This window comes from Ochotona princeps, chromosome 6 (genome assembly GCF_030435755.1).
Source record: "Ochotona princeps isolate mOchPri1 chromosome 6, mOchPri1.hap1, whole genome shotgun sequence".
NCBI lineage: Eukaryota > Metazoa > Chordata > Mammalia > Lagomorpha > Ochotonidae > Ochotona > Ochotona princeps.
The window spans coordinates 10,991,353-11,007,268 of record NC_080837.1 but is presented as its reverse complement, the minus strand read 5'-3'; the positions used below and the strand labels follow the sequence as shown (position 1 = coordinate 11,007,268).

The following is a 15,916-nucleotide window of genomic DNA, read 5'->3' as shown; positions in this document are numbered from 1 at the left end:
ACATATCCCCTTCAGAATAGCAGACTCTTATCTAATAGAGATAGAATCCAGCTTACTACTCAGAAGACGCAGAAGTCACTCCTTCTTAGAATCTTTTTATGAGTTTATAGATATGGATTATAAAAGTAGATTAGAGGGCCCGATGTGATAGCTCAGTGAATAAAATCCTTGTCTTGCACACACTGGGATCCCATATGGGTGCCAGTTCATGTCCCAACTGCTCCACTTCCCTTCCAGTAGCTCCCTGCTTGTGACCCCAAAAAAGCAGAAAAAGATGGCCTAAAGCATTGGGACCCTACACCTGCATGGGAGATCCAGAAGAAGTTCCTGGTTCTTGGCTTCAGTTCGAGCCATTGTAGCTACTTGGGGAATGAGCCAGCAGATGGAAGATCTTTCTCTGTGTCTCTGCTTCTCTCTGTAAATCTGCTTTTCCAACAAAAATCATAAATCATAAATCTTTTTTAGAGTAGATTTGACTGTCCTGCGACCCCCATCAGGAGAAAGGAGAGTTAATTCCCAAAGCTCAATGTCAGAAAATCCACGTTTAGCAAAGGAAAATTGACAACCCATTCCCAGCCTCAGGAGATGTCCCCTGCCCTCCCTCCCTTCCCCCCCGTGAAAGTGCACTTCATCTCAGTGCTTGTTTCATAAGGGATTCATTCCGCCTCAAAGAAAGTCTGTCTAGGATGATAAGCATGTGAGGTGATCAATGTTAATTTGCTTGATCCAGTCGTTAGCAAGTCTAGGTGTGTACCTCAAAACATGACATTACACACTGTAACATCATCATTTACCAAAGTGTTTGGGGTTTACTGGCTGTGACTGTCTTATATGTGCTTATACTCTGATTGTATCTTTTGGGGAATAGCAACTTGTATGTCACCCATATGCATTCATGTCATATTCTTTTTTTCCCTTTAACTCAAAGTTCTGACATGGTGAGTCATTGGAGTATTTAGGTATAAGGATTAAAAAATGAGAGGGGTGGGTGTTGTGGTATAGCACGTAAAGCCATCATCTGCGATGCTGGCATCCCATATAGGCACCACTTTGTGTCCCAGCTGCTGCTGTCCGGTCTGGCTTCCTACTAATGTCCTGAGGGGAAGAAAGCTGAAAACAGCCCTGGTGTTTGAGCCCCTGCCACCCCTGTGTGAGACCTGGATGGAGCTCAGCCAACCCAGGCCATTGCATGGGGAGTGAAGCCGTGGATGGAAGGTCTCTCTGTTTCTCCCTCTCTCTCTGTAACTCTGACTTTCAAATGAGTAAATAAATATGTAAAAACAAGAAAGGTGGCTGATGTGGACTGAGGTGGCCAGAATGCTCTGTTTCATTGAAGTGTCAAGTGCGCTTGGTTAAGTGGGTGTATGGTCACAGCTGGGTGCCCTGTTGCCTGTCAATGTGTTCCTGTGTTGAGCAGCTCTGTCATGGTTTGGCTTAACTTCCTAGTTCGGGGTTTGGGGACAGGAATCTGGAACCCCCAATTCTCCAAACTAAACTAGTTCGCCTTAGCACCCTCATTGTTCTGTGATTACATAAAGCAGCTCCTGTACTGTTTGCCCTGCCACATGAACACCTGGTGGTAACGATCAGTCTTTTCAACCATTGATGCCAGCAGCCACTGCGCTAGTGGGTGAATGAGGATTCCGTGACTCAAGGCTGACTCTCCTTCCCTTCTCTCTACAGCCATCACTCCACCAGGTGGACAGCATCCGAGGAACCCGCCACCACGGCCTGGTGGAGAGGCCGTCCAGGAGCCGCTTCCACCCGCTGCACCGGAGGCCCGGGGACAAGCCCGGCCGGCAGATATCCTTTGTCCCTAATGGTGAGCAAATGTCTTGTTTACAAGGTTCAGGGATTTATCTTCCTGCAGTCCTCCTTTGGCCTGTGCATCTTCTCTTCTAGTTGATGAATGGAGACAGTTAAAGTGAGGGAGTTAGAGACCAGAAGCACCTCTGTGGCCAACTGGGCAGCACCGTGATGGGTGTTGCCAAAGAGAGCTGCGTTTAGTGACATCACTGAACACAAACGTGCTGTCGCCCAGCCCCTCTGCAGGGGCAGTCTCAGCGTTCTCTTCCGAAATCAACAGCGAAAGCAGGCGAGCAGCCCAGTGCTTCCTTGTGTTTCTGCTGACCCGCTGACCTGCTTTTGGCACTTGAGAAATTTTATAGGCTCTTCTACCTGTGGGAGTTTCAAATGTGATAAATGATGGCCAAAATACAGACCTGGTGTTCTGGAAGATTCCCAGGCAGCAACGCATGCTCACACCCAGTGCTGTGGCTGTGATTATGAGGAAGGAGGAGAGGAGATGTGGGGCCACTGTAGGGACCCAGTGGCCAGTGCTGTGCTGAAGCCTCAGGGCTACAAATGGAGCTGAGCCCTGGGGAAGAGGCCAGAGAAAAAGTGTGCCTGAGCGGCCTCCACAGTCATGACCTAGCGGGGAGTAGGGCTGGGTGGGGAGAGCCGCGTGCTGGATTCCTGGCAGTGTTGTGGAGCTGGCCTCACAGGCCTAGAAACCAGGAAGTGGGGGAAGGGCCCTGTGTTTACCGAGCACCTACCCCTGCCAGGCTGTGCAGGGCAATCTACATGTCATTCTGTCCTCAGCTCACTGAGGCCTTTATTTTGTTAACCCCTGTTTCCCCATAAGGAAGTTGAGTGCCAAAACCATCTGCCCAGGCCAGATCACATTGCTGAGGCGGAAGGCCCCAGCACTGTGGCTTGCTCTGAGGACCTGTGTTGGGGAGGCCCTGAGTAAGAGCTGTGGGCCAAACGGAAAAGTCCCACACATCTTGTACTTGGGCTTCTTGTGGTTTTGCATCTCTCTGGAGGTGAGGGTGATGCCTCCAGGAGATGCTGGCTTCTCTTCTGGGAATGCACCACCCAGGGGCCACAAAGGTTCCCTGACTGCAGGGTCTGTCTGGGGTGTGGCCATCCTCTGTCAGTGGGAGAGTGAAGGTAAGTGGTCCTGGAACTCTGGCAGGAATCAAGTGATAACCAGAGCGCAGAAGACAGGAACCTGTGATAACCTTGGCACAGAGTGCAGATGTTGGTGTGATCACAGGTGTTGGGTTGGGTGGGTACATCGAACCACTTCCACACTGCCTGCAGTTTTCAAACAAAGGAATTGAATTAACAGTATCTTTAAAACCAAACCAAGGGCCTGGCGAGGTGGCCTAGCAGCTCAAGTCCTCGCCTTGCATTCGCCAGGATCCCATATGGGCATCGGTTCTAATCCTGTAGCCCCACTTCCCATCCAGCTCCCTGCTTGTGGCTGGGAAAGCAGTCAAGGACGGCCCAAAGCCTTGGGACTCTGCAGCCATGTGGGAGGCCCAGAAGAGGCTCCAGGTTCCTGGCTTCGGATTGGCGCAGCTCTGGCCATTGCAGTCACTTGGGGACTATATCATTGGATGGAAGTTCTTCCTCTCTGTCTTTCCTCCTCCTTATATATCTGACTGTCCAATAAAAATAAAATAAATCTTTGAAAAAAAAAAAAGCAAAACAGTTTCAATTCCCTCTCCTCTTGCCAATGGTCTCTATATTGTATCATATATATGTACTATGAACTTGAGGGTACTTAAAAAACTTCATGGAAAATGGAATGAAGGTGAGATTATTGGGTGGCTGTTTAGCCTGGTGGTTAAGACACTGGTTAAGGATGCCTGCGTCCCACAGGATGCAACCTGGGTTTGATTCCCAGCTCTGGCTGTTGACCCAGCTTTCTGGGCATGCAGCTCCTAAGGTGCATGGTAACTCAAGTGGCTGGGTTCCTGTCACTCCCTGGAAGACCTGCATTGAGTTCCTCACCACTGGCCCAGGCTTGGCCATTGTGGGCATCTGGGGAGTGGACCCATGAGTGGGAGATTTATCTCTCTGTCTCCCAAGTAAATCGAATATTTTTTTCAGAAAGATAAACTTATTTTGGAGCAAAGTCATTTTTGAAATCCGCACATAATTGTTTTACAGTATGCATTTCCAAGAACTCATCAGAGACCACCTGTATATATCTTCACACTTAGAGCTGCTTCAAATATATTTTAAAAAAAAAAGATTTTTTTTTTTTACTAGAAAATCAGATGTACAGAGAGAAAGATCTTCTATCCACTGTTTCACTCCCCACGTGGTCACAATGACCAGAGTTGAGCTGATCCGAAGCCAGGAGCCAGGAGCTTCTTCCAGGTTTCCCAAATGGGTGCAGGGTCCCAAGGGTTTGGGCCATCTTTGACTACTTTCCCAGTCTGTAAGTAGACAGCTGGATGGGAAGTAGAACAGCTGGGATATAAACTGGCACCCATATGGATTCCTAGCAGATGCAAGTTAAGGACTTTAGCCACTAGGCTACCACACTGGGCCCTCAAACACATTTTGAACCAAGTATAGCCTAAATAGATACTTGTACACATAGCCTTGTGAGGGGGAAAGAATAGAAGAGGGAGGATTTGAATAGTGGAAACCATTCATTCCTTAAAGCTGATTGAAGAATCTACTGGTGGTCAGGTCCCATTAGATGCTAACAGTGTCCCTGGTTTCAGGTTGCTTGCAGTGTAGTTACAAAGGAGACTGAGCAGGCAGACACCCTCCCTGCAGCTGGGAACTGCAGCAGAGTAAGCACAGAAGCCGACTCGGCAGGGGCAGTAGGATGGAGTCCTGGAGGCAATTAGAGAAAGATGAGTTCATCGGTTCAGCACATAACTTCAGAGCCCTTCCTCTACACCAGGCACGCTCTCAGCAGCCAAGACCCCAGGATGAATGAGAGGGCCAGCCTGTGTCAACTGGAGTCTGCAGTCCTGTAGGAGCTGGCACACAGCAGCAGGCACACACAATCAGGGGGAGTGACTGCGGACAGTCCTGTGGTCACAGACAACATGTGGGAGAGCAGAGTGACCAGGGTGGCAGTGCTGCAGGCACAGGGACTAGAACAAGCCAGGTCCCAGGAGGGGAGAAGACACAGTGTGATCCAGAGACATTGTGTCTTCCTAGGTGACATGTCAGAGGGCCTGACCTGACTCCACAGGAGTCTGCTTGTGAGAGCATCAGCAAAGCTGGTCAATCTGTCTCTAAGGGAAGAAGAAGCAAATGCCAAATTCACAGAGAGATCAATGAAGTTGGTCACCAGCCAGCCCAAATCAGAGCCTCCGTTTGCAAGCCATCTCTCTGTGGTCTCCTGGAAGCCCCTAAATTGGGTCCTGGGCCTAGATATCTGAAAGGCGGAATAACAGAGAGAGAGAGAGAGTGTGTGTGTGCAAGCTCAGGGCTCCATGTGGGTCTTCCATGTAGGTGGCAGGGGCTCAAGTACTCCAGCCATCGTCTACTGCCTTTCTAGGTACATTAGCAAGAAGCGTGATTAAAACCAGAACAGCGGGCCCAGTGCGATAGTGTAGTGGTTAAGGTCCTTGCCTTGCACACCAGGATCCCATATGGGAGCCGGTTCTAATCCCAGCAGCTCCACTTCCCATCCAGCTCCCTGCCTGTGGCCTGGGAAAGCAATCGAGGATGGCCCAAAGCTTTGGGACCCTGCACCCGCATGGGAGACCCAGAAGAGCTCCTGGCTCCTGCTTTCGGACTGGCTCAGCTCCAGCTGTTGTGGCTGCTTGGGGAGTGAACCATCGGACATAAGATCTTCCTCTCTGTCTCTCCTCCTCTTTGTATATCCACCTTTCCAATAAAAATAAATAAATCTTAAAAAAAAAAAAAAAAAAGGCAGCCAGAACTCCAAACTGATGCTCCAATATTGGATGCTGGTGTTGCAGCTGACAGCTTAATTGACTGCACCATAATGATAACCTCAGGAACGTGGTTCTATGTCACATGCATCAGTCTATTTGAGATCTCAGAGTAGGGCTGGCCTTGTGAAATAATTTGCTCAAAATTGTTGCCTTTCTCATTAGTATGTTGCCTCTCCAATGAAGTTTTCTTTATCACTTGGCAGATATGAAAACTGGTTTGAATTTGATCAGAATAACCAATGTGCTCTGAATTCTCTTACTGCTGCTTGTTTTTGGACTTGGGCATTCTTTCGGGATGGGCAGGATGGCTTAGACAGGGTACAGGCCTGTGAGGCGGCAGTTGAAAAATAAAGCAGGCATTGTTGGCCAGTGGGCCTGGCTTCCCTGCGGAGTGGGCAGCCATGGCAAGCAGAGCCCTGGCGCAGGAGATTCCTCCTGCTGTGGGTGGCTGGGCTGCAAGCAAGCTGAGAGCAGCAGGCTCACTATGGGCACCTGTGGCTTCCATAGCAAGGAGCTAGCTGGGCTCTCACAAGCCCACGCAAGTCTTAGGACAAACTTGCTGCAGCTGAAATTCCTTCCTATTGACTCTGAATGCCCAGCATGAATTTTTGAGCCTGTGGGTAACACACTGAACAAGAGCCTAACACGAGAGCCTCCTAGAAAATGATGTCTCCTTAACGATGTGGGTCTTATTGAAAGCAGGTGGACCACGTGCCCAGAAAATCCCAAACTTGAGTCATTTGCAGAGAACTTGCCAGAGTGAAAGGGACTCGCCTTTGGGGGAACCTTACCCAGTGGTAGCTGAGAAAGCAAGGACATGACCTCCCAACAAACGCGTGGCCTGTGAAAGCCACGATGCCTTGTGTGACAATCCCTCCACAGCTCTTGCTGTGGTCACGCCCCGTGCGTAATAGACCGGCTCTGAGAAGCCCTGCAGTTGGGAAACTTGCCCTGTTTAACCTAGTGCTTTCCTAGAATATGGCACTGCAGGACTCAGGCATTTTTATTTTCTTAAGACTTGTTCATTTTTACTTGAACGAGTAACAGAGAGAAAGGGGGAAGAGACAGAGACATATTCCATCTGCTGGTTCACTCCCCAAATGGCCACAGTAGCCAAAGCTGGGCTTGGCCAAAGCCGGGAGCCAGGAACCTCCTTCAGGTCTCCCATGTGGGTACAGGATCCCAAGGCTTTGAGCCATCCTCCACTGCTTTCCCAGAGCTTTAGCAGGGAGTTGGATGGGAAGTGGAACAGCTGGAACTTGAACTGGCACCCATACAAAATGCTAGCACCAGAGGTGAAGGATTAATTCCTATACCACTCCATTGCCCTAGAACTCAGTTTTTACCCAATCCTCCTGTTGTCTCCAAGGACACAGAGACTTGGGTCTGTGAGGTTTTGAGAGGAAAATAGTCCAACTGCAGAATCCCACCTGCAGCTTGTTTACCATTCATAAGCTGGAGGAGACAGAAAGATGCACGTGTCAGAGCTCAGGGCGATCCCATCCTTGTTACCTCCTTCAGATTGGCCCTGAAGACCTGGCAGGACAAAGATGGACAGGAAGATAGCAAAGACACTAGGGCCAGAGGGGACCACAATGTGACTGGCTCTCTGTAAGTACTTGTGGCCCTGCCTACAGACTGTGTCCCTAGCAGGTGCAGCACAGCAAATGACCAGCCTCCTGAGCCCCACCCTAGGTGCCCTTGCCCCACTGGAGCAGGAAGCCGGAATAGAACCCAGCCCCACTCACCCTGGCCGGCCAGGTGGCACCTGGAAGGCCAGGGTAGGACTTGTTTTGCACTTCAGTGGCTCTGTAGCCCCTCCCCCTGGTAAAGGGGCCAGCAGATGGCCTCTCTTATCAGCGGAAAGAAGAGCTGCCCCCCTTCCTCTGGGGAAGAGTGACTCAGAGCCGGTCCCTCTGACACACCCATGCGGAGAGGGGAGGAGTCTCAGATTGTTTGCTGAGGCAGGGACCAGAGTATAGAGGGACAGGCTAAGATGGCTCTGACTCACTCACACCCCCGCATGGAGGGGCTGAGGGGCCACCAAATTGGATATGGGAATGAGATATGAAGTGTCATGGGTCCTTTTTGGTGGAGAACCCAGCAGGCAATTGGAAACTTGGAGCAATTAGACATGTGGACTCAAAGCTCCCAACTGGGAGCTGGAAGTGTGGATTCGGAAAGGTCTGGGCTATGAGTGATTGCTGGAACCTGTGCAAGGATGGGGTTGACCATCGTAGGCAGGGAAGACAGCACTGTCCACCCTAGAGACGAGCAGTGACCAGATTCCCCTGGGCTGTGCTTCCTGAAGCCTGCCCCTGCTCCCCACCTCCCCACACATGGCACCAGTGATCCTGAGTCCCCTCTCACCATCCCCTCCCTGGGTAAGCAGTGCCCACAGGTGTGGCCCCAGAGGACACCAAGACAGAAGACAACGACAACCAGTGGCAAGAAGCACATGGGCAACTGGGGAAAGATGTCCATGAGGGTGTAGCGGGTGTTTTCTTTTTTTAAAGATTTGCTTTTATGTGAAAGGTGAAGTATGGGACAGTGAGAGAAAAATCTTCCTTCTGCTGACTCACTCCCCAAATGCCTGCAACAGCTGGATCTGGGCGAGGCTGATGTCAGGAACCAGGAACCCCATCCGGGTCTCGCACGTGGGTGGCAGGGACCCAAGTACGTGATCATCATCTGCTATCTCCCAGGCACATTAGCAGGAAGCTGAACCGGAAGCAGGGGGCTGGGGTGCTAGCAGGCACTCTCGTATGGGATATATGGGCATCCCACGTTGTGGCTTCACCTACTGAGCCACAGTGTTCACCCCGTGGAGATGTTTTCAAAGTTTAGTTCCTGTTATCATTGTAACCACTTCCCCTCTTGCTTATCTTTTCAGTACCTCTCCTTTGTAAGGGGGAAATACTGTGAGCCAGAGACTTACCTGGTTTATTTAGATGGGGAGGTGACCTGGGAAGAGCTGTTGTGACTTGTGGAACCCGAAGTCGGCTCTCGTCACAGATTTACAGCTGGCAACCAGCAGGCCCTCCAGAGATGCAAGTTTGCAAACACACCTATTTTCTGTATTAAGGTTGTTATTTCAGGCATATCAAAATTGGCAAATAATTAAAATCACCCAGATGAAGTTTTCTGAGGTATTCAAACGAACAAAGAAACCTGTGTAGTTTAAGCTTTTAGTGCCACAGCTCTCCAGTTTTTAAAATATCCATCACATAATGGGGCTGGTCCCAGGTTAAGCTGCTGCTGTATGAACATTGATTCAAGACTCAACTGCTCCACTTTCAATCCAGCTCCCTGCTATTGTACCTGGGAAAGCAGCAGAAGATGACCCAAGAGCTTAGGCTTTGCATCCACTTGGGAGACCCAGAAGGAGTTCCAGATTCCTGGCTTTGGCCTGTCTCAGCAGTGCCCTTTGTGGCCATTTTGAGGGATTAACCAGTGATAGAAGATCTCTCTCTCTCTACCTTTCAAATAAGAAAAGCAAAAATTTTTAAGGTTCTGTTTATTTTTATTGTATAGGTAGATTTACAGAAAGGAGGAGATACAAAGAGAATGATCTTCCATTCACTGGTTCAACCCCAAGTGGCCATATGGCCAAAGCAGAGCCAATCCTAAGCCAGGAGCCAGGAATTTCTGAGTCTCCCATACAGATGCAGGGTCCCAAGGCTTTGGACCATCCTCGACTGCTTTCCCAGGTGCAATAGCAGGGAGCTGGATTGGAAGTGCAGCATCTGGGACACGAACTGCAGCCATATGAGATCCCAGCATGTGTAAGACAAGGATTTAGCCACTGAGTCAATACACTGGGCCCAAGTAAAATAAATCTTTAAAAAAATTATTTATTCAATTAGGCAGAACAAAATTAATAGGAGTTCAATGGGCACATCTTCTAGTTTCTGTTGCCTTAGCCTAATCATATCAATAGTTCTGGGAATTTTCCACGTTTTCCTGTCATTCAGGATGTGTGGAAGATTCTTCCGCGTTGAAGTAGCAAGCGCATAGCCATAATGTCTCTGGAACAACACAGCATTATGATCAGTGCTGTGTAATTGGATTTAATGACCAACCTTATGGGCACCAGCGCCCAGAGAAGGACAACAGCGCTATGTCATGAGCTGAATACCTTCCAGACAGAGTTGGACCCAGGCTTGCAGAAAAGAAGCAGAAATGTGCAGACTGGGTGAGACTCGGGGCCTTCTCCCTAGTGGCTCTGCCAGATGAAGCACAAAGGCCCCCGCCCTCTCAGGTCTGCTTCCTCCCGCAACAACCCCATCCTCTCCCATGGACTGTGCGCATCTGAACTTGACACACACCTAGCCTGATAACAAAGGATGGAGAAATCCCACTCTTGGAAGTAGCTCTGCTTCATTATATTGGTTCAGAGTCAGATTTTTTTTTTTAATTTAGATTCTTTTTAATTTATTTGGGCAGAGAGACAGAGATCATCCATCTGCAGGTTGAGCCCCCAAATGTCTACAACAGTCAGAACTGGGCTAGGCTGAAGCATGCAGCCAGGAATTCAATCTGGGTCTCCCATGTGGGTGGTAGGGACCCAGGTCCTTGGGGCTGTTACTACCACCTCCCAGAGTACGTCAGCACGAAGCTAGAATCTCAAGCAGAACCAGGACCCAAACCAAGCACTGAAGAGTGGGTTACTGGTGTCCCAAGAAGCAGCTCGCCTGCTCTGCCAAATGCCTGTCCCAGGGTCAGATTAAGAAATAACGAGGGCCCGGCGGCATGGCCTAGCGGCTAAAGTCCTCGCCTTGAAAGCCCCGGGATCCCATGTGGGCGCCGGTTCTAATCCCGGCAGCTCCACTTCCCATCCAGCTCCCTGCTTGTGGCCTGGGAAAGCAGTCGAGGACGGCCCAAAGCTTTGGGACCCTGCACCCACGTGGGAGACCCGGAAGAGGTTCCAGGTTCCTGGCTTTGGATCAGCGCGTACCGGCCCGTTGCAGCTCACTTGAGGAGTGAATCATCGGACGGAAGATCTTCCTCTCTGTCTCTCCTCCTCTCTGTATATCTGGCTGTAATAAAATAAATAAATCTTTGAAAAAAAAAAAAAAAAGAATGAAACAGGACCTTGGTATGATGGCTCAATGGCTAAATCCTTGCCTTGCACACACTAGGATCCCTTAAGGGCACTGGTTTGTGTCCTAGCTGTTCCACTTCCAACCCAGCTCCCTTCTTGTGGCTTGGGAAAGTGGTGGAGGATGGCCCAAAGTCTTGGGACCTTGCACTAGTGTGGAAGACCGAAAGAAGCTCCTGGCTCCTGGCTTAAGATCAGCTTACCGTGGCCATCGCAGCCCCTTGGGGAGTGAACCAGCGGATGGAAGATCTTTCTCTCTGTCCTAGATGGACCAGAGTCACTTGTAAAGAGAGAGCATGGCAAGAGGCTAGCGAAGGCTCCAAAAGCAAAAGGCAAAAAAGCAACTGCAAACTTTTTGAAGTTCCCACACATCACTGCTCTCTGGGATTGTTAGGGTTGAACGAATGTGAACTCACAACTTGGCACAGGCCTGACACAGATCACTCCCAAATGTCCAACATCTTCACATATATTTCTTATCTCTTTTGTGACGTTCATCTTGAGAAAGAGAGGTCTGGGGCCCGGCGGCGTGGCCTGGTGGCTAAAGTCCTCGCCTTGAACACGCCAGGATCCCATATGGGCGCCGGTTCTAATCCCGGCGGCTCCACTTCCTCTCTGTCTCTCCTCCTCTCAGTATATCTGACTTTGTAATAAAAAAAAAATAAAAAATAAATCTTAAAAAAAAAAAAAGAGAGGTCTGGCATCATAAGTGTAATTGGTAACTACTAAAGAGTATCAGTGATACAGGAGACAAACCAGTGGGCATGAACTTGGTGACCAGGCAGCTGTGTTCCACCTGGGAGAGAGGTGGCCCTGTCTGAGACAGAGGACGGGAGGTACAGGGTGTAGTGTGGAGCCCAGGCAGCTGCAGTATCTGCGCACTGCCTACAGAGTCTAGGAGGAGAGTCACTGCGGGCTCTCCAGCAGGAGAACATCGAGATGGGACCTCACTGAGGGTTACCCAGGTAGCTACGCTAACACAAATGGCTCTACTTCTGTCAGTGTGAACAAGGGTTCTTCAGAAAGATGGTAGAAAAGGAGGTTGAGTTTTTCTTGTTACAATAATTTTTTTCAAAGCCGTGTGTAGCTGTGTATTTGGGGAGGGTGAGGGCCTTGCATGTCTCCTTGTTAGAGTGCCACATCTCAGGTGTGTTCCTGTGCAATAGGCATGTAGGTGCAGAGCTACTGACTTCCCTGCAGCTTCAGCAGTAAGGACCAGGGACCTCTGTGACCCAGATAAAGTCCCCTTGCTGGTTGTCTCACTGCAAGCACAAGGGCTGGGTCAAGGGTGCCACAGAATGTCCTGAGCCTGTACCCCTGGATGGGCCTCATGCTCCCCATGAAAACCCCAGGCTCCCCATGAGGCAGTTCGTTTTCTCCCTCCAAGGCCCCCTACCTGGCCCTTCCTGTGTCACGACCCCAACCTGAGCCAGTTACCATTTCCAGGGGGACAAGCTGCCCACTCCGAGAATCCCCAAGTCCTTTGCTGGACCCAGGAGGCCTACAGGGCATGGCAGTGTCAGTAGGTATGGACCAGCCGTGGAGGGCATTCTCAAAAGCAAAATGCTGGACAGGTGAAACAAATCAAACATCATTCTGTTGCACGTTGCAAAGAAGCCTGATGGATGGCTGCCTAGGGGGTGCCACAAACGCCACAAGAGCTAGAGCCATCAGGCATGGGGGGGATGGTTGGTGATGAAGACGGTGCTGTCGAGCCCCCACAGCTCCAGCAGTTCTCATCTTGCTGCAGCCTCCCATGACTCTTACTTTTCCTTTATTCGAAATTCCACTTTGATGGCAGCACTTCGGGAGCCAATTACTCTTCGCAGCCCCTGGACGAGAGTTGGCCAAGGTAAGCCGGGTTTCAAGAGGTGCGGTGAGCATAGATACTGCTAGGTGACCTCACTCCATGTGGTCTACCTCGGATGTTTCAGACAATTCTAATATAAAACACAGACTCTTGTTTTTGCTTAAAAAAGAAAAAAACCTCAAACATTTCCATGTGTAATCACAGGCTTGTATGAAAGTTACGTAAGGGACTCGTCATACCTAAAACCAAGTAGAATCAGAGTGCATTTACCAACAAATGCCCTGGTCTGATATTCCTCCATGGGAGACATGGACAAATCAATGCAATGCGTTTACTTCCGGGGTCTTGGCATATTCTGTCAAGGGCCTCTGAGTCCTTCTAAACACAAGAGAGAGAGTGGCCCATGCGAGATTGATTGGAGGGACTGCCAAGGCCAAGGTCAAGGTGGAGGTGGTTTATTTCCCTTTGGGAAGACAGCGCACACTTAGAACCTGGAGTTGAAGTCTGCTCCCTGTCAATTCCCTTGATACTTTACTGTGGATGACAGAGCTGGGAAGGGAATTTAAGATGGGGAGCAGCTTCAGCCACCCTCAAGATTCCTGGAATCCAAGCTTTTAGGTCAAATACAGTGTTTTAAAGCCATCTCCAAACTGATTATTTTCTTAGGTGTATCCAAGAGCAAATGTCTTATACTTTCCAGAGCTCCAGGATTAGTCTGATGAATGTTTTGGTTTTGAACATTTATTTATCTGAAAGGCAGAGTTACAAAGCAGGAAAGACAGATCCAGTGTTCGCTGATTCACTTCTCAAATGGCCACAATGACGAGGGCTGGGCCAGGCTCAAGCAGGAGGTCTGGATCTTCCAGTTGGGTGACAGGGGCTCAAGCATTTGAGCCATCTTTCACTTCTTTTCTGGGTACATTAACAGGGAGCTGAATCGAAAGTGGAGTTGGAAGTCAGGATCCAAACTGGTGCTCATCTGGGATGCTGGCATCCCAGGCAATGACTTAACTTGTTGCACCACAATGCAAGCCCCTGAACTACCATTTTTGTTACCTGGATAACTGTAACTGTCATATTTCTCTTCAGTGGCTGTCCATAGCCAACATAAGAGTGCTGTGCATGTGGGATTCCCAGCACACCACCTACACACACACACACACACACACACACACACACACACTCTCAAAGTGCACATCTGCAGAGGCTGCCGTGCCCTGGAGAGGAGTCAGACATCCAGCAATGCAGAAGGCATGCAGAGGTCCTGCTGGCCTGTTTTAAGTCCTGTGCCTAGCGCGAACCCTGCTTTGTGGGTTTGCAGTAGTTTTTATCTGGAAATCAGAGACATAGAAACCAGGGAGTTCGTTCTGTCTGACCTCGTTTGAACAATGATGAGCGAGGTGGGTGAGGCGGGGGTTTTGTGGGTGTCTGTCAGCGTGTATGGCAAGTGACTGCAAGGTCAGCACTCATCAACCCAGACCCGGGGTTCTCCTTTTCTCCCTGAGGATTAAACTTCTTTTCCTTTTGATGTCGCCCTGGTTTTTAAAGGCAGCAGCCTCCTTGGAAAGAAGAAAAGCATCCAGGCTTCAGGCTGACAGCTGCGCTGAACAGGTAAGTGGGCTATTTCCCAGTCCAAGTCAAGTTGAACGGAAGAGACCAGGCAACTCGATTGTCGTGCTGTTCTCTACATAGTATTTGCTTGCCAGATGATGCTAAAAAACCACCACCACCACAACCATCAGGTCCACCACGGAGTGAAGCTGGGGCGAAGCCAGGAGCCCCAAACTCCATCTGGGTCTTCCACATGCATGACAGGGACCTGAGTATTTGAGCCTTCACCAGCTGCCTCCCAAGATAAGCATTAGCAGGAGATTGGAGTTGTAGCAGAGCCCTGGCTTAAACCCAGGCACTTGAACAGGAGATGCAGATGTTGCAAATGACACTTCACTACTGCACCAGACTCTCAGCCCCAAGTCACTGCCTCAATCTTCACAAAACTGCAAAAATGAATATTGTTTTCTATCCTAAGAAGTAAGACAGTATCCAAGGTCCCTTAGTGAATATGCAAAGGGACTGGGATTTAAAAATTTTTTAAAAAGAATAAAAATCCTTTTTGTAATGCAAAATTCCAGACACAAAATAGAGGGTAGTCTTTTTTTTTCAAAGATTTATTTATTATTTTTATTACAAAGTCAGATATACAGAGAGGAGGAGAGACAGAGAGGAAGAGCTTCTGTCCGATGATACACTCCTTAAGTGAGCTGCAAGGGGCCGGTGCGCGCCGATCCGAAGCCAGGAACCAGGAACCTCTTCCAGGTCTCCCACACAGATGCAGGGTCCCAATGCATTGGGCCATCCTCGACTGCCTTCCCAGGCCACAAGCAGGGGGCTGGATGGGAAGTGGAGCTTGGGAAGTGGAGCTGCTGGGATTAGAACTGGCACCCACATGGGATCCCGGGGCGTTCAAGGCGAGGACTTTAGCCACCAGGCCACGCCTCCGGGCCCGAGAGTATTCTTGAACCTTGTGTCTGTCCCTCAGCCTCAGTGCACTGTCATGTGTGCCAGCCCAGTTTCTTGGCCTTGGACACCTCACCAGCTTCATTCTGTGGCTCTCTGGATATCTCTTATTTTATCCATAAATATCATGATGGACACCTTTTAAAAAACTATAACCGCAATACCATTATTACCATGCTTAACAAAGTGAGCAGTAGCTCCTGGAGCAATCAGTTGTCCAGTCTCTTTGCCTTCTCCCAGTTGCCCCATATGTTTGATGGACTGCCCTGGAATGTCTCCGGGTGTATGAAGGAGCTGGACTTGGCTCCCAGAGCCAGAGATGCACTGCACCCCCTCATTGGCCTCGTCCCTTCTTGAGGACCACAGAGACACTTTTGAGGCTCATTTGAAGTGGTTTTTTTTTTGTTGTTTTTTGGTTAATGGCAATTTGACCTTCAGATGAGATAAACAGTTGCCTCTGAGAGCCACACTGTGTATAAATAGGAGCTGTGTAGGAGAGGAATTTGCCCTAGACCAGTGGTTTCCAGACTTAAAAAATAATTTTTTTTTGAGAGCTAGATGGGGAAGAGAGAGAGAAATAAACTGAGGCCCGACCAGGGCATCCCCAAATGCCCACAATAGCTGGAGATGACTTGGGGCAGGAGCTGGAGGCCAGGAGCTCATGTCAGGTGTCCCACGTGGGTAGTGGGAAGATAGTTACTTGAGCCACCACCACTGACTCTCAAGGAGTACATTAACAGGGCTGGGTGTGAGAACCCCTGCAACAAG

The 15,916-nt window shown here is 49.6% G+C and overlaps 1 protein-coding gene across 2 annotated transcripts in view; it reads left to right on the top strand.

Moving 5' to 3' along the window:
• CRTC3 (CREB regulated transcription coactivator 3) overlaps window positions 1-15,916 on the top strand; it is a 92,361-nt gene that overhangs the window by 54,068 nt on the left and 22,377 nt on the right. For both annotated transcript variants that reach the window (XM_058665572.1, XM_004577918.2), the window contains exons 3-5: window positions 1,684-1,803; window positions 12,612-12,673; window positions 14,180-14,242. In XM_058665572.1, coding sequence (XP_058521555.1) covers window positions 1,684-1,803; window positions 12,612-12,673; window positions 14,180-14,242 — 245 coding nt within the window. The remainder of the gene's footprint in view (window positions 1-1,683; window positions 1,804-12,611; window positions 12,674-14,179; window positions 14,243-15,916) is intronic.